The following is a 25,541-nucleotide window of genomic DNA, read 5'->3' as shown; positions in this document are numbered from 1 at the left end:
TATTAAACACTATCAGTAAATATGACCAGTGTCGCTCGAGTTCCCTCATTAGTTTTGTAGGGGCAGTTAGGGAAAACAAAAGATTACAGAGAAAAAATTACGCCCATCTCCCCTCGCGGGAACCCTGGTGTGATGCGACGCTGAAGGGGGTTCCATTGTGTGTTTACTTTGGGTCGATTACTCGAATTGCGTGAGCAATCGTCGGATAATGCGAGAGAGAGAGAGAGAGAGAGAGAGAGAGAGAGAGAGAGAGAGAGAGAGAGGAAGCAAGCGTAGCGCGGACGACCGTCGACTGAGAGACCGGCCGGAGCGCGGCACTCCGCTTATATGCGCAGCGCGGCCGAAGGAGAGAAGACTACAGAGAGAGAGGGCGCTGCACATGTGCTCAGCGCGCTTGCGCCGCGCTTGCGCCGCCTACCGGCGGAGTGAGAGAGCGCGCTGCCCTGCACGCGCTACTGATGTTGGGGGAGAGGGCGCGCTATCATGGCGAGAGGAGAGGGGTTGAGCGGAGGAGAGTCGCAGCTGTGCGGACGCGGACAACGACGACGCAGGAAGGACAGGGCCGCCGGCAGCGTCGCATCTAATAAAAATACCGCAATGGTCAGAAGCGGTTTTAATAAAATAACATGCTCAGATACGTTTAGGCATTCATGTTCGTGACTTTGTGGAAGATATCTGCTCAGCAGATGTTCAAGAATACATTCATGCTACATAATAAACTTCCCATCCCACGTGTTTCGGACCCACCTCAGGGGTTTTGTGTGCACGACTAGAAGTGTAAAACTAGCACGACTGACACCACGGGCATTAGGAAAAAGTCAACTGAGCTAGAAAAAGTCAACTCCTCCGTCAACATTAGCAACCTGTTAATATCGATAAAGATAGGGATTTATATGGAAGCTGGGTAAACTGTCTTGCAAAGGTAGTAAGATATGACCAATTATCTCAGGACATGTAGGTAAAGTTATTGTATATGCTTGCGTTCTGTTGTGTTTCCTGCGCTTTTGTAATACAGCAGGTCATATTTGTGAGATTTTTCCCCTTATTTATTTTTCAAGTATTTATCGTATCTTCAGACAACTCCGAACAGTTTTCCACCAGGTTACGTTGGCTGTCAAACGTAATATTCTGTAATATGATCTGTAGTATTCTTTAGTATAATCGCATTTTTATCGTATTGTACTGTGTTATCGTATTTTATCGTATTATAGGTCATATTCTGTTATTTTGTTTAGTGAAGTGATATTGGACTATGGCCTAGCGCATGCGTTCTGCGGTAGTGGCCAGCCATGTTTCTGTATGCTGTATCCTATTTGCCGTTATCGCCTTCTGTGGTCTTTTGTAGCGCTACTTCAGTTGATATTGGGTGTTATGTCATATACTGTCCCTTGTTCCTTTTTTTATGCCCAAATATGTGCACTTCATTACTATACCGCTGCTGCACAAATCTGTATGGGGGGGTGGGGGGGGAGGGCCGGCTTTGTCAAGCTGCCAGTGCGGAGCTTATTTCCGCAGTCCTCCCTTTCTTCCCCTCTAAGAACAAATAAAAAAAGATCGATTGATTGATTCATTTATTGAAGTTAAGGAATTACACAGGGGGCTATTGGGTTGTGTGAAGTTATAATCAGAAGTACAAAATATTTTTAGTAGTAAGAAAGAAAGATAGAAAAAAAAAATTAACAACGATGCCAAACAGCTTCTGAACAGATTTTGAATGCACCATGACATAAGCTGGCTAGCCAGTAGTGCAGTGGCAGAAGGCAATACATTCCATTGCTTTATTCCCAGGATTAAAGGAACGTTTTTGTTTTTCTGTTCTATCAAATATTTGTGAAACTGTGGAAATATAGTCAACCAGGTATGAGGTAAGGCATGGCAGAAGTGCTGCTTGAAATTTTTCTGAAAACCGGGCTCCAACTTTCTCAAGAAGTCCTGGGAAACGTGCACGCTGGTGCTGGACTATACTGGCAACCAACTACTTAACCATCAGGTTCCTATTCACCATCATCAGCGGTGCTATAGGACAAACCTCTTCGACGAGGTCCGAAATATTCGTCGATGCGACAATCCTCTCAGAACGTCGCGAAGCAGACGACACATTTGTCAACTCGTTCTGTCGAACCACCCGTCTGAGACACTATTCCTCGGAGAAACCGAGTGATGATGCGTCCCGTCGCGTAGGCGCAACGAGATGACACCATGAGCTAACTGGCATCCTTATCAAACGCGGCCACGTCGCCGATATTCACCGCATTTTTTACATCACTCTTACCCTTCGTTACACCGTAAGCCTACCGTACCATGAACCCCTGAACTAGATTTTGCCGAGCTTTCCGGAGATTGTGTTCTTCAATAACGCATGTTCTTTCCCTGTTTTATTTCTCTCTTTTTAATATTTCCACTCTGTCTGGGACGGACTGAAGTGGTAACTGAGACTGGCCTACGAAAGTATCAAACTCGCGTAGAAAATATTATTGTTGAAATAATGAAGAAGAAATATACTTGTACTCCCCTCATAGTTAGGCGAAAATCAGTGGATTTCGAGGGTAACAGAGTAACACGGTAACAGGGTATACCAAGAAATGGGTCTAGAAGAAGGAGAAGGCGCAAAACTCGATTGTGAGACTTAGTAAAAAAAAATCAGAGTGAAACAATGAACTCGAGCAGCGCAGGACCGAAGCGGCTGGAGGTCACTGGAAGAGGCCTGCGTCCTGCAGTGGACGTGAATAGGCGGCTGCCGTTGATAATGATGAACAATGTTAAGGTGTAATATCGCGCACTGTTGTTTGCAAATTTTCACCTTGAAGAATAGTTAACGTGCTTATATTTTTATTCTGCTGAACGAATGCGTTATCTACAATTGGGTTCTTAATCATCTACACAGCGTTGTCTGACACTTACCGGTTGTGGAAGCCTGTATGCTTTCCCTAGAACAAGTGTGTTCACGTATTTAATTGGTGGGGCGTTACGTATACATTCTTGTTTTTCGCCAAACGTATCCCGACCTATCGAGTGCTGTCTCTCAGAAAACAGCAGAGAAAGCACAACAAAAATCCCGTCGCCTCATCTTTCGCCTGAAGGCGCCATTCTTTGCCGTTTTTTTATATAGGAACAATTTTCTTCATAACAATCCTTCGGTTCCTTCAGAGCGATTGAATTCCTCGTGTCGTGTGCATCCGGCTTCTGTTTGCTTCGCGCTCGAGTACGGCTTCCTAAACGGTGATTTCGCCGCCATGTTTCTCTGAACGTGACTACATCAGTTTTCCCTTCCTTTCTTTCCCTTCCTTTCTTTCCCTTTCTTTTTTATATTGTCGACGGCAGACTTGTCATCTGTCAACATTTTATGTTCACAATATAGAGAATTGTTTTCTGCCTGATACGTATTTTGAAGGACCATGTCCTGAATTTGTAGAATGAAAACGCCGCACTCGCATTGATTGTGTACCTGCAAGCGCCGTTAGAATATGAGGTATGCTCTCCGCGTGCTTCAGCGCATATTAACTTTTTTTCCGTGTTGACAAAAGCTTAATAGGCTATCGAGGTCAGTTTTTGTAGTGGTAGTTTGCATTGTTGCAAAAGATCTATTGACTACAAGTTGCAGACGCAGACATTGAGTAGAAAAGGTGATTATCCATGCCAGTTGATGCTTATTTTTTATTGGTGTCATGAGAAATTGCGAACTGTGTTGATTTTATCGTTTATTTACAAACCAATGCGTACGCTGATGTTCCTGACAACGATAAGAACGTTGAAACTGTCTTTCAAAAAACCTAAAAGAGCGCAGGTCTATTATTAGCTCCGCTATGTGCACAGACACAGCATAAAGGGCTCGATAGAGAACACTTGTCGGGCCTTTTTTTGAAAATGAGCTGCTCCTATTAACGGATAGAACCAATCACACAAACTTCATGGATCATTGCAACTATTCGCAGTTTGTTGATTACTGGCCGCCGGCGAAACCAAACTGACCATAAAACAGGCATAAAATTATGGTGAATGCATGCATACCAGCAGATATGCTCCCGGTCATTCATTCACCTTTGGTAAAAATGCATATGCACAGATTGTGTTACTACAAGGCGAGTAATCAAGCGTGTCTTTAGGAGGAAATTGAAGAGGTACCACTTTGAATTTTTATGGGAATAATTTTCCCATTTCCATATCGACAGCGCTGCCGCATGACCAAAACAATAAAGTATTTGGAATGAATAAGCTGGAAAAAGAGAGGCTGAATGACAAATATTGGAGAACGAGAGTTATTTAGTGTAGTAAAGTTCCCCAATATTACATGACCAAAATTATCTCCCCCGTATTTCGCAATAACTCATTACAGGCACGTCTCTGCCTCCCTTCACACAGCTATCTGAAGCATATGATGGTGGAGTGTAGGATACGGTATTAGTATTAAGACTAAAGGTATTTCAGAGGCCTTCGTCTTCCCAGCGCGTCCTCTACGCCGAGACGTCTGGCCCTTTTTGAGGTTCTTCTGTTTATTCCAAGGCTAAACGACTCACAGGGCTGAAAATGGCATCGAGGAGTACGAAGTGCTGTCCCCAGAAAATCCTGACAGCGGCCGATAACAGCGCTAGACGTATATTGATCGTGGAACACTAATATATAGAGCTGTCCACTAGGTTTATATGCTCGCTTGTGGCCCAGAGCACTCGACGGCGTCGTCTGTCTGTCATGCGCGACTTGGCTTACGACGTCACCTCAGCTGTTCAGACGCTTATTGAATTCTGTCATCCCGACAACTTCGGTGAGAGACGTCTTTCCTGTTGGATGCAGTCTTTTTTGGCTTTCCAGAGTAGTGCGCGTGATTGGGCCTGGCCTGGGTGTAGGAAATATAGGAGCGTACTTCCTTTTCACACGTCTGCGACTGTCTGGCGCAGCTTGCTTTTTTCCCCATCGCCACGTTATGTAGGAAACGTTTCCTTATACATCTGTCTTCTTGTAGTTAGCGTTGTTCGTAAGTGCAACTTTTCTACAAGTAGGTGCGGCTATGTTGGAATTAGGCGCCTTGCGGCAAAAGCGCCACTGCAGGTGACAAAAGTGAACTGCAGCCAGAAAGGGCCGTAGGGCGTTTGTCGAAAACGGCGGTGCGTACAAAAGATTGAAGTAGGGCTCTATGGGCCGGATTTGCAGTTTTATTTCGACAGAATATGGCAGAAAGACTGACAATATTTTATGAGGGACATATGTTCCCAGACTATACTATCCCCCCCTCCCAACCGGCGCATCTGGCGTTAGCGTGCGCATCGGTAGTGACGTTTACACGTTCAAACCTAACATAGACACGACGTCCAGAGAACTCACAATACCAGTAACATCCGTATACCGCACGGAAAAACACGAAAACTATTGAGCGGTATAAACTCCTACAAGTGACGTGGCGGTAAGTGCCACTGGCATATTCCTGTTGGCGCGGTCATATATTCAAACAAGAAACGTCGTCTGTGTCTCAATGAAATTGGAGAATATGTGCTACAGAGTTACGCAAATTTTATGTTTAGCCCTTTATTGCGGGGCGTTTTCGAGGATTTGTTCGGCCTTCGTCCTGCATTGAGAGTGCGGCGTTCAAGAAGGCCACCGTCGTGTTGGCAGCTTTTATGAAAGCGATCATTATGCCTCTCTGTTACCTGCTTGTAATTCTTGAAAATTAGAGAGGAAGTGTCTTATCACGTTACCTCTAGTTTATCAGCGTAGGAAAAAACGGCGGTATCCGAACGGTACTGCGTAAGTTGCTGAATATACAAGTTTTGCTTCGAAACCACTGTAGCTGGACTTCAGCGTCCAAATGAAAACACCCACTTGGAACCTATAATTCCTGCGTTGCTTCGTATTTGCCTATTGGAGTGTCGAGGCTAATAGCGTAGCCGCAATGCTCAGGAGCCTGAAATGTGGCACCCAGTTTCTCGAACTGGCAAGAGCCTTCAACACACTCGTAATGCCCTAATTGACTTAAACAACTACTCAAGTGATAATAAAATAGGGTAAATATATTTTTTAGTAATAATAGATTGGTCAGTTTATGCCTGTAAACCCTTTTTTAGGAATTGTCAACTTGGGGACAGCGGCATTTGTTGATAAAGTTTACCCTACGCCCCGCCCACTTCTCACTCCCGCACCGCCGGAAGGGCCAGAAGCCGAGAGACAGCGACCGGAAGTAACGTCACCTTCGGAAAGCGGCCAGGGACGTGCGCCGCCACTTAACATTGTCCAAGTTTTCTGGCCGAAGTTTCGAATTAAGCAGGCGTGTAATGTTTAGTACTCGTTAATGTCTATAGCGACTTCCGTGTAGATTTTTAGCCAATATGCTACTGTTTTTAGTGATTTTTTAAAAGGGCTTCTAGAAACTAAATATTTCCTACCCGAGCGCTGATGGCTACTACATTGCCTTCACGACTAGAACGGGCCGCTCGTGCGGTAGGGTGCTCTGTGCATCACACGCGAAGCGACGGGTTCAAACAAATACGAGGTATCCGAAGTTCATCAGCCGCTCTTATAAGCGTATTAGAAAATTTTTGGCACCGCAACGCCCTGGGTTTCCCGAAATTCAAATTTTTTTCAAATTTCAAAGTCAAATTCAAATTTATTTATTCATTTTCTTCTTCCTCACTTATTTATTCATTTTCTTCCTATTCGTTTTTCTTCCTCATTTTCCCGAACAACATTCTTTGCTATGACGACAGCTTACCTAAGTATGTCGTGAAAAGACGCTTCAATCTGCACAAGTTCCCTACCTACAAGAAACCAAAGTCGGCCTTGACTCGTTATGTGAAAACCCCTTTCTAAAGCTCGTCGCCCGCAAATGTGTTGTGTTGAGGCTTCCCTCGGGGCTTACAATTCTAGGAAAAGGTTTTGTGCGTCTTTCCTTCAACTGGTGATATTCTGGCACGTTCTAAGCGCGAACAGAATGAGCTCTTCAAGCCGAGCGGTCACTGCAACGCCAGCACTTCCGAATACTACGTCATCTACCGCTAGCAAATCGCAAAACGTAACCAGGGCTCTGACAGTGCGCCTGGGCAGTGTCTTTTGTTTTGACGTAAAACAATTGTTTGGGTGCAATTACACATGAAATAAAAATGTTTTTGTTTCGTATTAACCGCCAATAAAACCACGAAATAATGCCCCCAACAAATGTTCGTTGCAAAGTTCTCCAGCGGACAGCTACAGTAACGAAGAAAAAAACTGGAGGGTTTTGGAAAATCAGACGTTTTTAGCAACTTCGATACAAGTTCGCAAAAACGGAGACCTCCTTAACTTTCACTACTTCGCTAAGAACTCAGCAATAATTAGAAAATTTAGGAAAACGTCAACTATATTTTACGGTGCCACTTACGCATTTCCTCTTTTTTTCTCATTCGCAGGCGCCATCTTTGAGGAAGGTGAGAGCGATTCAGAGGCGGCCTTCAGGAGTGCAGTGGACCTCGTCAACAACGATCCGGCCCACGCACTCACAAGGTTCAGGCTGGCCGGAATTGTCCAGAGGATACCATCCCACGACGCTTTCCACGCAGGCAAAGCAGGTGCGTCTCACGGACTGCGTTGCCTAAGATTTGGCTGCTCTATTTTGACCTTTGGTACCCATCAGATTGCGCAAGGGAAATAAAAACCAGTCAGGGTGTGGAAAGGCATGAAGGTATATTTCACTCAATGGCCGCCTGTATGCTTCTGATTCTATAGATTTTGCGTTATATGTGAATAGGTCATGGGCCAGCGGTTGTGTTTGCCGAAGCATTGTTACAGCGAAGCTGTTTGTCACATCGATAGAGGTTGGTGTTCGAAGTAGAAAATGCCGAGCCCACGTGAGCGCCTGCCTCGCGGCGATCGCCCAGCGTCCCGAGTGCACATTTGTAACGCCAACCATACGCCCTTATGGAAGTTGGCCAGCATTGCCGAAAAACACACTACCGTAAGCCGTTATTGTGGAACACTTGCTCGGAACGAGATAGACTCCAGCGTTTGCCGTAATCGTCGCAACACTTACCCGGAACGAGAAATGCATGTCATAGCGTACGCCCCTTCAAGGTAATGTACAATGATTATCACTTCTAAAAAATTAAGGGAGCTCACACTTACAGTAACAATGGCTGAGTAAACGTCATTGCAGCAGCGAAGAAGAAGCAAATCGGCTGCAATCGTGGACTGAAGCCGTCGTGAAGGTCGGAAATGTTGCGCTCCCATGGCTACGCTCCCATCCCATGCGCTCCCATTGCACTCGCTACCATCAAGTCTTACGGGTTATTTTGAGATTTCTTTATTTTTATTTCAGATCTTCTGATATATTCGGTCACAAATAGGATAGCGTATTTGTGGTTCGCGTTTATTTCGTTCTCAAAACAACAGCGCTAACGTAGAGGCCTGCAACAGAAGGGGTGAAAATCAATTTATTTGGATTTTGGAGAAAGTGTTACGATAACATCGTAATTGTTTTGGCATACTTGAGTTCACGGGGTTTTTTATAGGCTTAGGTGTTCCATGTAAAGAAGTAACCTCGAAGATATTCTGCGTGATAACAGAAGTTTCTCCCACATTAAAGCTTGGACGTAATGGAGCTCGTGAAGGACAAAGATCGAGCATGCGTGGACAGAGACAAACCGAATTCAGTCACTGATAGCAACTACTAGGTTATGCTATTGTCATAGATACATCGTCGTCCAGAGTTCTTACCTCTCTTTAATACTGCCTGTCACCCCGTCTCCCCTGGTCATGCACACTCACCGAGTGAAATGGCTGAAATTTTTATTTGGCAATTTCACGGTATTGCTAGGGTTCTTCCATCTCTTTGCTCGTATCACAGTATTTATTTGACCTAGTCAACCAGGGCCGAGACAGCCGTTTGCAGCCGTCTTTTGAAGCTTTTGATGTCAAAGCTGAAGACGTCGGGGACGCAGATGCTTCAGACTCCATTACATCGCAGGCTGTTTGAGACGAATCAGAATATATTGCCCCGTGTTCTCAGCGCGACGCTCCGAAGTCGTTTGCCCCAACAGTGGGTTCGGGCTCATATTTGTAACTTATTTTGAAGGCACGTGCGATGAAGCCGCGATCGCGACGTGCAAATTCCTTCGTGTTTTATGTTCGAGGCACGCGCTATCAAACCTGCCGCACTCAATAGAACTATATTGCTTACTTTTTGGGGACTGCGTATATTTTAGGTCAATAAAAAACTCAATGCGTTCGCAGTAATAACGAGCGGAATCCTTAACAGAATGGCTGTTCTTGTATCTCGAAGAGCAGGAAACGCAGCACGTGGACCCTCAACGCTTAGCCGCGCTTATCGACATCTCCTTTGTAGCACGTTCTCAATTCTCTGATCTTACTTGTTTTGCGTTCTCAACCTGGAAGCGGCGACATGTGTCCGATATGGCGTAGTATTCTTTGTGAAAGATTGAAAACGGGCTCTTTGAAGAATGGTCCCTTGTCTGAAAGGCCTGAGGACTTCCTTGAAGCCATCTGGTGAGAAACAGTTCCGCCGCAACAGCTGGTTGAAAAAAAGGGGGTCAAATGCACTGAAGGTTCAACGAGTTGGCTGGAGCGCAGCCGCTGTAGGATGTTGCAAGGCATCGTTTCAGATCTTTCCGCGACAGGTGTTGACATAACATCCCTTTTCTACAATATTATTCGTATATACATATCCTTGGGCAACGTTAGGTATTGGCAACGTCCAGTTCTGAGAAAGGCAGAGAATTTGTATCAGAAGCGAGGTCGTCATCCCTCACTGCCCTTCCTTCGCCGGGGGAATAGAAGATAATGACATGCCACGTCCCAAAGAAAAAAAAATTGAAAAAAAACAAATCTTCTTTATTTAAGCTGAACGTGGTTAAAAGGAAAGCTTTTCCTGTGCAACCTGAGACAAAGTCAGCGTACAAAATACAAACTGCTATGACCGCGTCGGAATGCCGCAATCGCATAGACGTCTGCTTCATAACATGAAGGACTCCGGTTTCATTCCGACTACACAAAGCCTTTTTTTTCTTGAGGCGCTTCATGCGCTTTCGCTGATCATCATCATCGTTTTGGTTTAATGTGGTTTTCTTTGCAGTGTGTTCTGCGCGACGAAGGAAGCCAGCAGTTAGGCACAGAAACCTTTGCTTTAAAAAAGGACTACCGTACACAGGAGACAATACTCTGCACTAAATCTTCAGTTAAATAACGTGCCTATACTTTATTTTTAATCATGGCGTCGCCTGGAATCACAGATAGGACACTTGCGTTTTTCACGTCTCTTTCACAATCGTTCAATCAAGATAACATGTGAAAGCTCACCACAATAATGCGCAAAAAGTGTGTGCGTGTGCGAGAGAAAGAAGCAACTTTTATTGAGCCTTTAGTGATTGCTTGTAGGTTTAACGCTCCGACGCAACGCAGGCGATGAGGCGCGCCGTAGTGGAGGGCTCCGGATTAATTTTGACCACTTGAGGACCTTTCACGTGCGCCGAAATCTCGTACACACTGGCGTTTTTGCTTTTCGCCTCCATCAGAAAAGTGGCCGCCGCGGCCGGGAATCGAACCCGCGACTTCGCGCTCAGCAGCGCAACACCTTAGCCATCCAGCCACATCGGCGGGCTATTGAGCCCTTAGTAAAGGTTGCTGCACGTAGGTACCAGACGGGGTGGAACCTTCTTCTCATGTCCCATATGTGTCCAGAAGCTCCAGGCTCTTTCGCTCGCAGAACCAACCAAGTGGCCGTCGCAATGTGATTCCTCTTAACGTGGACAAAATATTTCTAAAAATGGTCTGCGTTGAAGCACTTTTAAAAATTTAAAGCAGCCGCGCGTCCGTTTGTTTTAGAAAGTTTCTCGGTAAGCATCTCGAAATGCATTCTGCTGTTATCGTTGAAGGAAATGACTCCGACCTTTTCGGGATTATTCTCTAATGACAAGACTAGGCCGTGTGTTGCTTGGAGGTGATGAGGGCGCCAATCAATGGTAGCGGTCGAGATGCTGGAACGGCCAGAAGGCAGCAGGCTGGCGTCCAGCACAAGTTCGCGTAGGGCAAGCATTACAAGCCAACGTCGTAGAGGCTATGAATGGGGCAGCTGTGGATGTTGTTAAACTACAGTGGCTAATGGTGTCTTACTTCGTCCCAGTGCACGAAAAAGGAGTGGGGTCCCTCATGTTCATAGCTGTCTCAAGCGAAGTTTCTGGGATCTGATCGCGTGGACCCGGATTATCAATCGTCAAGTGAGTTGTCACGTCTCTCATAGGTTTAGGCAGCTGAATATGCCGTGAGAGTCATTAGGCGGGCGACAGTGATGACAACTCTCATAGCTGCAAGAGACATTCCAGGGATGGCACTGCCAATCGTTCGCGAAAGTTGGAACGTCATGCTACGAAACACCTTCGCGAGCGTCGTCGCCGATCAGGGCTCCTATGTGAGGAAGGACGGAAGCCCAACTTTCGTGAAACGGCGAGGCGTCGTAACCAATCCACAATCTTGTAGTCGGGTAGTCGTTGGTGCCTTCCCGCCGCGCTACACTCCGAGCTACTAGGCTGCGGGGATGTAGATCTAGCCTCCCTTACTAGAGCTACCGGCGAGCATTAGGTGAAATAAAATAACCAGACTATAGGCGGAGCGGCGTCTCAAACAACTGACCGCGCCAATCTTACGGAACATGAACAGCAGGCTTTACCAGAGCTGTTTTATTCTGTTGCGTCGTTCATTACACCCAAGAGCGGTGCTGCTACACGTGGTGAACTAACCACGCTAGACGTCTGTTCAAAAGGAACAATAACAATCTCTTTTGGTAAACACTGCACTCATCTGCCATCCTGTCTCAATGGGAGCAGGATCTAAAATATTGACCAGCGTGATCCCATCAACATCGCGCTCGATATTTTGCTTGCCAGTGGTGAACCGAGCAGAAGACATGTCGCTAGTTCGTAAGAGCATTTATCTCGTTATTGTTGTCCACTATATTCTCCCGAAATGTTTAAAAAGGATTGAAGGGAAGATGTGTATTCTCATCATTACAGGATTAAGATAGGTGTCCCTTTTGCCAGTTAATAAATTTTTGATAATGCTATATGAGTGTAGCGCACGTGTACTGGACCAGCGGATAGAATCCTTTTCTCCAGCAACCAGAAACTTTGATACTAGTTGGCAATGCGATATTCCTAATTTAAAAAAAAAGGCTCGCCAACATGCTTCAGGGCATTCCATATATCTACCACTCCACCGCAACGCCGGGTTCAAGAAGTGGTGTAAATAGGGATAAAGATTCTTGGTGATGTACGTGCGTACACAATGAGAGAACGTTCGCTGGACACAAAGATACATCACACTTTCCGATAATGCGTCAAGCACGTGCGGGAAAAGCGCATGCGGGTGGTATGACCTGGATTGCTTCAACGCCTGGAGATCGCCGGGAACCATAATGGTAATCCAGCCTGCATTGCAGGGAAGCACGAGATGGGCCCGCGAACGACGGCACTTCCGTCCGTCGCGATTTAATGAGCTAGTTTCTATGGGTACGCATGCAGCACCTTGGTCTAATGCAGTCAGGAGCATCTTACGAGGCGCCAAACGACGGCGGTCTGCGCTTTATGGCACACGCACCGGCAGTTGACGACTGCGGCAACGGCTGGCCGCAGTAGGCGGTGGATTAAAAGGATTTTGCGTCGCTGTTCTGCAGTCCTTTGCGTTCCTCGTTCGGTTGCTGCCTTGTGTATGCGTGTTCATTTTTATTGCTCTCGGTACGGACACTTCGGTTTATTTATAGCGGCAGTTAATCCTAAATGCGGTGATACAACTCAGGCTGGGTGTTTGCTCCAACGCTGTCCAACGGTTAACTGTAGCTCGTGCATTTTATACGACAGTCTGACTGCGAACGCCGATCGTCCACTGCCTCAAAAGGTGCAACTTTTGCGCGAATACCTGTATCAAGCACACACAAGGAGGCCGTGAATAGTCAGTGTTTCAAAATATACGGGCATTATTTTCTTCAAAATACGCCCTGGAAATAACTTTATTTGAACGGCATGTGGCCATATTCGACAACCTAGAGCTAGCTGACAACCCTTGCGTTGCTCTTAAGATCTGGCATATTGTATTTGCTGTTGACTTCTGTACATTAAATATCTTGACGCTAGAAAGAAATGTAAAAAAAATTAATATTTTTAAAAAACAGGGCGATGAGCTAACGTTTTGAGTTGAGCCGATTCAGAAATCTCATTGCCTTAGTGGGTGTTACTGGTGAGCAACCAACCACTTTGGAGATACAGCAACTGTGGTTCTCATGGTTTTCGTGTCTATTTATGGCGCCGAATGCGCTGCAACTGCGATAAACCCGCAACTACTCAGGGCCACATGCACTTTGTCCTCCGTACGTGAATATCGTTTTAGCGCATTAGCCACCAGCAATCCTCCACTTTCGCCTGAAAAATGCCGAGGCACATGTTAAGGTTGTGCAGTAATGCGAACTGGCTCTTGTGTTTTTATCGAAGATATATGCAAATAGAGAAATATATTTTCTTTGCTTTCTTGAAAACGAGAAAGCAGTGGAAATTCTTTCTAGAGGTTCATCGCAGAAATTAGTCCAAAACACGTCAAAATGCACGTCTTCACAACATTGATGTGTATGAAAAAATGGTAGCCAGTGTAGACAAACTCCGGTATGAGAGTGAGCTTGGCCACTGCAAACTGGTGCAGACGTGATCAGACTTCTATACGCAAACAACGCAAACAGAAACAAAAGGTGCCTTATTACGCAATAGGTGCCTTATTATACACGCAAACAGGAACAATAGGTGCCCTCGAATACGTACACACATATACGTGTGAATGTAGCGAAAAAAAACTCATAAAAGATGAAGAAGGAAGTATCAAAAACACACCTGCTGGAACCCAATGACAACAGGAGATATTTTTGGTGGGTGAGTCTTCTTATACAAATTGAAACCGTACGAACTAATTTGAAAATATTTGTACTAAAAGCAGTTTCCTTCATTTTCACGCTCTTTGTTGTATTATTAAACGACCTTCCTCGCGCTAAATGTTACTTGTGACAATGAAAAAATAGAAAAAAAAGCCTGCGAATGTCTTTTGTACTGTTTTGTCGTAGCATTACTTCAAGCATTCTGCTTTTGTCGCTGTGAGCGTTTTCTTAGTGCAATCAGTTTGAGCTTTTTTAAATTTATTTCAATGTGTCCCTACGCGTGTTTTATTTTTTCAGCCTTTTGTTCTAGCGCAGATGCTATATCAGCTTCAATAAGAAAGCTGCTCGGGGAGAGAAGTCTTGCACGGCCTTCCCATCAACACACGTTTCTGCGTTCGCTGGGAATTCCAGCGGATGATCGCCATTTCCTACCCGTTTGGCGTAAACTCTATCTTGTGGCCGGCCGTCCAATTCGAAGCAGGAAAACAGGCTACGCGAGCACAGGCCAACGCTTCAAAAGACAGCGGTGGCTTCTTTATTTATTTACGAAAGGTACTCCCAGTGGCCATTCGTTATTTTTTATTCGACCTACCGAGCTCCAGGCCCGGGGAAAAGCAGAAGAAATAGACAGAAGACCTGTGGGTAGCGAAGTGAGTGTTGGAACACCTTGCTCCAGTTCGTTTGGTGGGAGTTCTGAAGAGATGGTATAATTTGACAGCCAACTGCAAGAGTCGGCGAAAAAATTTTTATCTTGTTCACTGTGCTGCTGATGGATCTGTTACTGCATTAGCGTTTAAAGATTGCTTCTTTTGTTCGAACTATGCCCAAATGATCTGCAACTTTCATTTGTTGTTGCCATCACTTTTGAGTAAGTGACGACAGCTAAAGTTTTAATCAACAGCTAAAGTTTTAATGTCATAAGTGTTTAATTACGACAAAGAAAAGGCAATATTTGCAATGGAAATAAGTACACGCGGGTTGTGCTGTGCTATCACAACCATGCTCGATAAATATTCGCAGTTTTGTGGTTGGCATCGCGTCGAACAACTGACCGTATGAAAATTGCGATGTAAAATTCGCATTAAATCCGAGTAAGTTTTTATAGTTTCTTCAATAAAAAAGAATGCATTGGGCGTGGGAGAATGAAAAGTAGTGCCGTGTGATACTCCGGCAATAGCCAATTTTGTGCACTTAAACTATTGCGCAGGAAATTTTAATTAACTAGTGCTATATTGGCGCAACAACAATAAAAAAAAGCTGCCAAATATAGGCAAGACATCTTCTGCACATATCTTTGTTATGGCTACTTTCACTGCTAACGCTTAGTTGCCATTGACAAGTTATTGCGCTATTGTTAGGCCTCAAAGAAGTGCTGCATTGTTTTGATGTGTTGAAAATTATTCATAGTTGTTCAGTGCAGGAACTGTTTCACTACTACACTTGTCAAAGGCGGAAACAGAAACAATTTCCTTTTTTGAGGAATAGCGACACCTTGCCAACTTGATTTCAACAACTAAATCGACAGAGTAATGGGCAGTACTTTTGATGCTTTGTTCGCGGTTTGTTTTACGATTAGTTGGGTTTACAAATATTCCAGTTTCATCCATTATATAGCATACGAAGATGCGCTTTTTATCCTGCAAAATGTCCAAAAAAGACTGTAAATCCAAAGTGCAGGGGAAAGGGGTCGCCAGCATTTGAACTTTGTTTTTAACGTGCTTCTCTGTGGATAGACTGGCTGATCAGCTAATGCCTTTAAGAATCCGCTGGTATAATTGATACAAAACATTGTACGATACCACCCTGTTTACAGTTATCATAGACATATTAGAAACAATAACATTCTGCAAGGTACACCCAGAGTTAGCAGCAAACGAACTGACTTCCAAAGCTGTCACGGAAATTGCTCGAGACTAATTCGATGTAATTCAATTACTCTTCCGGGTATTTACATCACAAATAAATGTACGTTGGCCTAGACGTATATCATTGTACATATTCAAGTTGCCGCACCAAGGGTCACCTTCTGAACGTACCGCAATCTTTTATTCACAAAACCGACAGAAGTAAATGAATTATCCCGCAGAGGCCTTTTCAACACAGCAGTGGTAGTACCACTGTCTCGTTTCAATCAATGATACTATGCTTTTACTCAGACTGACGGGCGTATATTATCAAATCTTCAATGGTAAGCGTTCTTAAGTTCTGAGGTTCATCGTGAAATGACGGCATCAATGATACGCGCTATATTGCATGTTTCCCCTCCCGTGAGGCCCTGAACGCGGTTTTCATAATTTCTGGCGTAACAGTGCAGCGAAAACAAGACAGACGAAGAAACATGCACACAGGACAATCGCAATTGTAAAAGGTGCAATGTTACAGGACAACCGACCGTCGCTTGTTCATCTTTCTTAGTCCTGGTGTTGTGTGCGCTGGTAAAAGGTTTCCAAGTAAAACCAAACAGCTCATTTGTTAGCTTCACTGTAGCGCAACAATTAGAGAACAGCGTTGCATTATAGTGGGCTGGCAGTGTTTGGAATGTTTTACTACGTATATAATTGGCAGGATCGCGCGGAGATTCGTGAGCCGTGCTACTGTTTCCAAACGAACACACGCATTTCATTCACAGTAAGTCTCCAATGAAAGAGACAGAAAGCTGGAAAACACTGTGTACTGACACACAGATGAATAACGACTAACTGATTTACTTCAGTCCCCTGTGGCTGACACGGTAGGCACAATCGAGCGGTACGGGCTGGTGATTTTGGCGGATGGATGGCTGGACATTGTCAGTTCGCAGGGCTCCCGAGCTCGGCACGTGGATGAGCTCACACTGGCGTGATGTCCCACGGCGAGGAATGCGGCGGTGACCGATGGCTAGCGGCGGGTGGAAGGAGGTTTTGCCAACCGTCAGACGAGGCCTCGCTGCCAGCGCTCGGCCCCACCGACACACCGCTCATTCGTCGGGAGGAGACATATTCTCCCGGCCGCGCCAACAAATGGTCTTCGGGCCTACACCGCGATGGGTGGTGACTCGGGCGTCAGCGTTAGCGACGGTCCTCGGGCCTGCACGGCGAAGAGCACCGTTCTGCTGCCGTCTTGGCAAACCGCTTCCGACCTGCTTCTTACTTTTCTCTTTCTTCGATGCGAATTTTCCCCTTGCGCAACCGTTACACCAAAGTTTCGGTGGACTGGCCAGCACAGGGGCCCTTCACTACAACGTATCAAGTATTTACCCCAGTAGAAAATCAGGCTAGGATCGCAGTCCCGCAAAGTTATGTGGAGGACGAGCTTTCGGTGAGCCATTAAAAAGATAACCGGTGTCGTTACTAACCGCCGGCTTATTGCTGCTGACTTCGCAGGGATAGCCACGGGTTGATCTCCGAATTCGGCCTTTGCACTCTTTAGACATGACATCAAAGAGTCACCAATTTTAAAAAGGCAGTTTGGTAATCTTGCTTCTGCAAAGGCCCCGTATCGTCACTTCCGACGTTTCGACGTGGCCCGGCTGGTCTCGCCAGGCCCTTGCATAAACAATTGATGGGGCAGGCATTGGGTACTGCACTAAACTGTAAGTCACGCTACAAGGGCGTTTCATTTATTATCTTTTTCTTCAGCAACTCGCCGCTGCTGTATTTTTTCTATTCACACTTTCTTATTCTTCGACACGCTTATTTTAGCACATTCGGAAATAAAAGAAAGAACAGACACGCTACTGCGCTGGAAACTGAAGAATCCGCGCGGGGTCGGTGACAGGAAAAAAAAAACGCAGAAAATGTGGAGGAAGAGCGGCGCAAAACAGAAAGGCAGCCAAAGCTGGCATTGCCATTTGGAACAGGCGCGATTTGCAAGGCAAAGTTGATGACGGCAGAGGGCAGAGCTGCGCGACAACAGGCACCATTCAAGGCTATGAGATGCGCTTTCGCGAACAAGGTCCTTGCGTTTTCCCGTATTTTCCCCTCCATTACCCTCGCCTCTATGCTTGTCTCAAACTTCGAAAGAAAAAGACAACAGAAAAAAACAGAGGGTGGAATTTCAAGGCGTTCGAACGAGAGGCGCCACTAACGCTCAATCGGGACGCTAGTGTAGGCAAGGCTAGGTGGCAGAAACTTTGTAGGAGTTCAGGCTTATGCCGCCATACTTTCCAAATGGCACAGGGAACTCGCGCTACGTAATGGAAACCGCAGGTCTGCAACGGAGGAGTTGGAGTGGGGGGCGAAAGCCTTCCCCTGCTCTCTTGTGTTTTTATCCGCTATGACACAGCCGCTGAAGAACTCGGCGGCGACGCGGGGAGCCGTGGTGTTTTCGAACGAACGGCACAAAAGAAACTGCTCCGCGTTCCATTTGCCGATTCGACTCGTCGAACGCCTGAAAAAGCGGCTGGTCGTTTTGGCGGAAGTCTTTTAGAGTGTTGCTGGAAGTGCAACCATGTTTTCTTCATTTGTTGTGTTTTATTTTGTTTTCCGCGATGTCGGCAAAATTGATGTTTTCCTTGTGGCGAAAGAACGGATATCAGCGCCCGAATGGGTCATCCGCAAAGCAACTGCCCGACGCCTTTTTTTTATGGTGGTGCTGCGCCGAATAGCCGAAGAAAGTATCTCGGGAGCACTCTGACCGATGGTGGAACGCGTGAGTTGCTTCAAATACCAAGAGAGGTCGAATTCCACGTGCTGGTGCGGGAATTCGGGCCGAAATTTGTTTAGGAAAGACATTCGTTTGGGTCGAAGGTCGTAAGGAAGTCCTGACGGTAGAGCCGTTTCTTTTGCGGAGTGGATAGATAGAATGAATGAATGAATGAATGTTCGCATTTGGTTGCAGGTTCTCAGGCTACAGGCTAGGGGTAATGTCAAAACTTTCTGTTTCGGACGTTCCAGTTTATCATTCCTGCGTGCAGATTATTTGTGGGCGGAAAAACGAACAGTCTCTGCTCGAACAGTGACGGGGCAGTTTTAAAAGTTTCGGCGCCTTTTCGCTATTCAACACTCTTTGGCAAAAGCGAGCTAAATATAGACTAAAGAACGGCCGTTAGTCTTCACGGGCAACCGTTCATCTTCAAGTGGAGTAACTGCGGCAGTGTGTATGCCGTGTGGACAAATGTGTAATTAATGTTTGTCTCCACCGAGGTATATTGAGTAACGAGAAGCCGAAACGCGTGCATTTAGTCTCCTTGCTGCGCCGTTTGTTAATTAATTATTAAGGCAATTATTTCCTTTGGGATTTCAGCGTTGTTACTTCGCGTTTTTGTTATGGAAAATGCCCTGTAGTGAGCGAAATCCGCATTGTTAACTACAGCGTTCCGAGACAGGCTTCCTCCCACTGATTTTTATAATGAGACGAACGTGTGAAGCCAGTGCTCACTGGCATTGCGCAGGCACGTGAACGGTCTGCCATGCAAAATATGTGCACATGCTGGGAAGGTAAGAACAGTGGCATAAACGCACTAAGTACTGCATACCCTAATAGATCAACGCTTAAGAAAAGAACCTATAATCTCAATATTTGCAGTCAGTCAACAAGTCAATCAATCAATCAATCAATCAATCAATCAATCAATCAATCAATCAATCAATCAAATTATAATTGATAATAACCAAGGAACTTCACGTCACGTTGAAATTTCTGGGGGCTTAGTTGAAGGATAGTCGTTCCAGCTCTGTGAAAAACGTATGCGTCACTGCATGATGAATAATTAGGGGTGCCTTATAGGAAAAAGCAGCGGCATTAGTTCCTACGCAGCCGGGGACACGGACAGTATAAATAACATTCGCCGCAGACCTTTGCTGGGGCATCTGAACCGGTTTCACACTTGACCGTCTTGCATTTTACAAGGAAAGCTTTACTTCGGTACATCTTTCAAGGTCACTCATTGCATCGCAAGGTCCTTCAGCCGCCAGCGCGTAAGCTGTACCTTTCTTATCGCTTCACTTCCTGGGACCTTCGCCTCCGCAGTACCCCACCGCTAGGCGAGGACGAAACGGCTCGTTCGCCTGTTTCTTATCGGCCAGCGGCGGCGGGGCGATCTGTACGTGCAGTTCAGAGCACGCGAACGATGTGACCAGGGGAGGATTTAACGAGTAATATATAAAAACACAGCGGTCACTGAGTTTAGAGGACCGAAGACTAGACAAACACACCTTGCTCACACATGAAAGCGCTGTTTTTATGGCGCGTTTGGCAAAGCATCTTTCTGGACTGTCACCATTCGTGACGGCAGCTAGACTGTCTGCGCTTGTTCCTCAGACAATCTAAATATAGCTCGAGTCATTCAGTACATGCCGGCAGGCTGCAAAATCTCAAGCTAAGGAAAACTTTCGCGGAACAATGTGTGCATAGTCTTTGCTCTCGCTCGTGCTAAGTTTAGAAGGGTTAAATCTGTGCAATTTTTTTCGTTGCTTCAGCGCCTGTCCGTTCTAAATTCACTCATTTTGATTTAATCTATAGCAAAATTAATGTATTTTCGGTTAGTGCCCAATATCCCCAGAATTGGCGACGGCATTCTCTGGTCACTGAATGTGATTGAAAGGGAAAATAAAATGCTCGAAGCGAGAAGGTGTGTTCACAATCAAAATAACTAGATAGTAAGGCCATCTGTTTGCAACTAACATCCCGTGATTTTTGTCTTACGGCATCTTAAAAAAAACATCACCTTTATCAAGGCGCACACGACTACACAACCACCAAACTTTATTGGTTAATACATCATCCCCCTATTTCTTTTTGTTGTTTCGGGCCTCCTACATCAACAGAGGAGGACGTAGCAGAAGGAAGTTAGGCCTAGCGTTACCCTTTCACAAGCCATTAACCGGTGCCCGCCTCTTGACGTACTATGATTGCCTTCCTTCGCTCTTCACCAAACCCAGCATGACGGCTACCTAACGTTACTCCCCCCAAGTGTAATGGTACCTATCCGCCCGGGCCAAGGCTCGTTCTTATGGCTAAAGTTACGCATCTAAGTCGCATCTCCACACTAAGCTTCATGTGAAATGAGTATGGCGTTGTCTAACTCATCGATGTTATGGCCACCTAACGTTAAGCGTGAGAAGAGTCAGAACGCATAACTGCAGACGGATATTATTCAGGGCTTACCCCTGGAATTTTTTTTAAATTTCGTGCAACTCGTAATGCTCACGCAATGGTGTCATACGCACAGAGTCGCTCATACCCGACGAAATGTGTGAACGAACACTTCCCTCTAAGTATCTTGGTATTGTTTAATTAACAAAATTCACGCTGTAACAAAAACTAATAGCATAGAACACAATCGCAGAGGTGTAGAAATGAACACTTTCACGCGAATTCATGTTCCATACAAGTACTGCCCCAGAACTCGCACAATATTGCCAATTCTCACTTCCAGCGGGGCTAGCCCGTGATCAGGTCCCCCGATTTGATGCGCAACAAAAAACAAGACACGTACACAAAGTAGACAGGACAGGCGCCAAGTTTCAACTAATTTATTGCACTTCCCGTAAGCTTATCGTCACGGTTATCCTGTAAAAATTGAAAAGAAGGGAAGTAACGGTGTAACAAGTACACGCATAACAACAATAAAACGCTTATAATCACGCTCAGGGAAACAAATACTCACAACATAATAAATCACACCTCATAATATGAATAGGGGCTGTGAACGTATTTTATATTATCAAGTTTTTTTTGTTACAATATCCAATAAGCAGCGCAAAAAAGAACAACGGCAGAAACATGGCCCCGACGAGGACGGCGCTAATGAAGTTCTTATTGTCTGGGGACGGGGGACAGTGATGTAAACGCCATCCCCTAGTTTCGTGTTTTGTACAGCGGTGCTGTTGTTTTATGCACGTAATGTGTGCGGCGCCATGAAAAAAATGTGTCATAGTTACTCTCCTCGCTTACCGCGCACGTGAGCACGCGCCTTACGGAGAAAGCCAGGTGGCGTGTTTCCAAAGGCTTCGCTGCACAGAGCACCCACGTGACATGTGTGATGTCACTGCGCGCTCTTTTCTTTTGAGCGCCTACTAAAACGAACCCACCGTTCGGGCTCTGTAGCCTTGGTGTAGAGTAGTAAGTACTGGTGCTGACGGCTTGGGTGCGAGCCCCAGCAGGTCTGTCTGTTCGTTTTTTTTTTCATTGCCTAATTATTTTCTTTTCGAAATTTAATTCATTTTTACACTCAAATCTAGCGTTATTTTTGGTGATTTGGTATGCTTTATGTCGGTTATGTTTGGGGCGCAGCCAATGACCACGTAGGATTACCGTTCTCCGTCGCACGAAGACATGTCACGTGGGTGCTCTGTGCAGCGAATCGTTCGGAAATACGCATCCCAGCACCGGCCAGGCGTGCTCCTTGCGCTCGCAAAAAATACCAAGAAAACAGTTAACGTGCGTCCGTGCCTCAAGTGGGGAACACAAGACTGCTCGCGCTACAGACGCCCATTTCGCTAAGTAGGTGGCCGCCACTTCTAGCGCGTGCCGACGCGCTACACATTCAGAGAAATGGAATAGCCTGCGGACAAAATGATCCGATCCGGCCAGTCGTGCATGAAGAAGAGGACGATAACGAAGGATATTGCGATAACTGCTATTACCACAGTGAATAGCGACGGCGGAATAAGTAAATAACCAATTTCAAACTTAATATAATGCGCGGTGCTGTGCCCGTCGGGACTTAATAAATACTCCAGCTTTGCTATGGTTCAAGCCTAGCGCGACTTAGCGGAAGCTTCGCCATTTTCTTGTTACAACCTTACCTTCCCCCGTTCTCAATATTTACAGGATCGCCGGTAATATCGGCCTATAAAAGCGCAATAAAATGAGTCGCAATAAAATAAATAATAAAATAAAGTTAGCGCCTGTCCTGTTTACTTCGTGTTCGCCGTCCGTGTTCTTCATTGACAATCAAAACATGGAAAACGTTGCCAACATAGCACTCGGAACGCTAACGCAGTCGGATCATCTTCTAACCCTAAATTCGCTCCAACGTTTTCTCTCTTTTAGTAAAAACGACCACGGGAGGCTGGCCACTAACTCAATAGCTACTTTCTCGGAACAAAAACGCATTTCACATTCACAATAGGTCGAACACCGGCGCTGAATAGTATTTTGCTCGTGAAACCGCAGAAATTCATCGGGCATTCCCATTTTAGAACAAGCTCACACTTTGACGGCAGCTTTGCGGTCCTTCATCTTTTTCCGGCTCGACCAGGCAAAAAAGCTTCGCGAGTGGCGAATGGACATGGTCATCTGGCTCCACCGAGAACATCAAAGTCTGTAACGAGTTTTCCGGCACGTAAAGCTTTTACGAGCAGGCCCTTTCTTTTTCATCCAATTTTAGCTGGGCGCCCCGCGAGTACGTAGGCGTGAAAAGCCCGCCAATAAAACCCGACGGAAAACAGCCTGCGCCGTGATCGACCAGGAGCAACATTTGAGGTGGCTTCGTTCGCCCACAGACCCTCGCCAACATTTCACGGCGCTACTTCAAACACAATTTTCGCATCAAGGCGGAGAATTACAGCCGCTTTTTCCCGCACTCGATTTTCTCTTTGTGCGATTTGCTCTTGATGTTGCTTTTTTTGCGGGCCGCAACGACAAACTTTATCGTACGTACAAGCACACACTCTCCACTGTTATGTGCTATGTAAAACTAAAGGCGTGAAAAAACACCTTCAAAACTTTCGAATCCGAATAAATACAAACCGAACACAAACAACCAAAAAGTATTCCTAGTATGTAGAATTCGGCTTACAGGGAACATGATTCAAGTGTACAGTGTTTACTTTGATGCTGTTTCATGCTTGTTTAAGCAAAATAGCAATCGTCAGAAGCTCACTTCACACAGCATGCGCAGTAGCCGCACCTTTTCTGTATATTTAAACGGCAGATATCAAGCTGCGTCGTCACAACATTGTGGAATAATTTGCAACGATTTTTGTCTGTTACTAAAACTTTTACACTCTTTCAAAAACGAAAGAAACACCCTTTGCAAGGGTGTGATTAAAAATACAACGCATTCGAGTGTTATAAACGACAAGACACCCTAACGGGTGTTTTCTATTTTTTTTTCTAGGGTGTAATAACGTAGTCAGGCAGCGATTTACGTGGTTAAGGGTGTAAATCATTTTACTTGTAGCCGTATCTGTCACGACTCCAGCAGGTTTGGAAAAAGCGAAGTCTGCAAATCTCGGTTTTCCGGTTTCTTGGATTTTAGTCATATCTGTGCGAGTCAGCCCAGTTCAGGCACTCCCTACGACCGTTCGTATGTAAGCGATAGGCGGTTGTCAGCTCTTGTTGCGTCGAGCATGACGTGGGGATGTCTCCTGCAGCGGTGTACACAATGTAACATCCACATCACTATTACAAGCAATGAAGGGTTGGAGAAGGAAACCGGCTGTATTTGCGACTCAGATTACTCGAATGGTGAGCTTGTGATCGTAAATCGAATCAGTGATGATGGCTATCCAGATATTGCCAAAAATACATCTCGCCATCGCCAGTTCCACATACAGAAAATCGCTCTAGCAGAGCCAAGCTAACTCTGGGAATCATCTCCCCTGCAGTTTACTTAGGCAGCAGATACATGAGGGGAGTGTTGTTGGCGTATGCGATGTGTGGAGGTTCTCAGGAGCACTAACGTAACGCAGCACAGAACTCTAATTTAAGACCGGAAAAATTGCCTTCTTACACGATGACACGAGCGGAATAACAAGAAGGGACCAGCGGCGGCGGCGCCCGGAAGCTCCGTAAAAACGTTCATGTGAGAAACCGCCTCCAAATTGAGCAGTGCACATTGCGAAGAAGGCTTGGTGCGATGCACGAATTTGTGACGAGTGAGTTCTTGAGACGTTCAATAACAAAGCTCACAGAAGTATCCTCCCCTTCCTAATCATTTGGCAGAGGAAAAACGCACCGGAATTACACTGCAAAGAAGTCTCGTTTGATTAGGCTGTGATGGGTGTGGACTGTAGGTGCGAAGGGACAGGCGCCTCAATTAAGTGACCAGAGGCGCTACACCAGAAGGCCCGACTTCTGCCTACTCCCGACCTTTTCCGCTGCTTGAGTTATGAAAGTAGTGAAGCGGAGTATCCGATACACCTCAAGCGAAACAGGCGAAATCGCAAGCAGCACGCCTGGCTTAATACCCGTGCCGTACTGAGGCCGCTTATGTTCATCCGCATGCCGACCTATCTGATATCTATCTGAAATACTCATTTCCACGCTTAAACTCGATAACCCTACTTCTATTTTGAAATCCTCCGCGTGGCTGTTACCCAAGGCTGGTGCGGGGAGGTCCGTTTTAAAGACGATAATCCTTGCTGGGCAAGTTAAACATAGATATTTTGGTCTGTATGTATATTCCTGTTTGTCTGTCTGTCTGTCTGCCTGTCACTCGATTCAGCCACCCGGCCGAAGTGAAACAAAGTCTGCGGCGCAGTAGTCTTATATTCTCACAGCCGAGTCCACATGTGTAAGTCCGGTTTATATGTTCATACTTGTCAACATTGTTGAACATGAACACGATATTACGCAAATATAAGGCCGAAAAATATTATACAAGGAACATTTGCGGTGTTTTTCTTTAAGAAAATTCATAGATGTTCGATTTTCGCGAAATTAAATGCTACATTCACGGCAGAAAAAAATTCACATTGTCGCCTGCTGTCACCCGCGCCACTGTAGCTTC

General features: G+C 45.6%; 1 protein-coding gene across 1 annotated transcript in view; it reads left to right on the top strand.

The window, feature by feature from the left end:
• Positions 1-25,541, top strand: part of LOC144153826 (glutamate receptor ionotropic, kainate 2-like) — a 210,099-nt gene that overhangs the window by 93,692 nt on the left and 90,866 nt on the right. The window contains exon 2 of the mRNA XM_077685558.1: positions 7,371-7,529. Coding sequence (XP_077541684.1) covers positions 7,371-7,529 — 159 coding nt within the window. The remainder of the gene's footprint in view (positions 1-7,370; positions 7,530-25,541) is intronic.

This window comes from Haemaphysalis longicornis, unplaced genomic scaffold, assembly GCF_048455015.1.
Source record: "Haemaphysalis longicornis isolate Haplotype H1 unplaced genomic scaffold, Haemaphysalis longicornis Haplotype H1 scaffold_9, whole genome shotgun sequence".
In the NCBI taxonomy this organism is placed as follows: Eukaryota; Metazoa; Arthropoda; class Arachnida; order Ixodida; family Ixodidae; genus Haemaphysalis; species Haemaphysalis longicornis.
The sequence above is the reverse complement of the archived record's forward strand: the minus strand, read 5'-3'. Positions and strand labels throughout refer to the sequence as shown.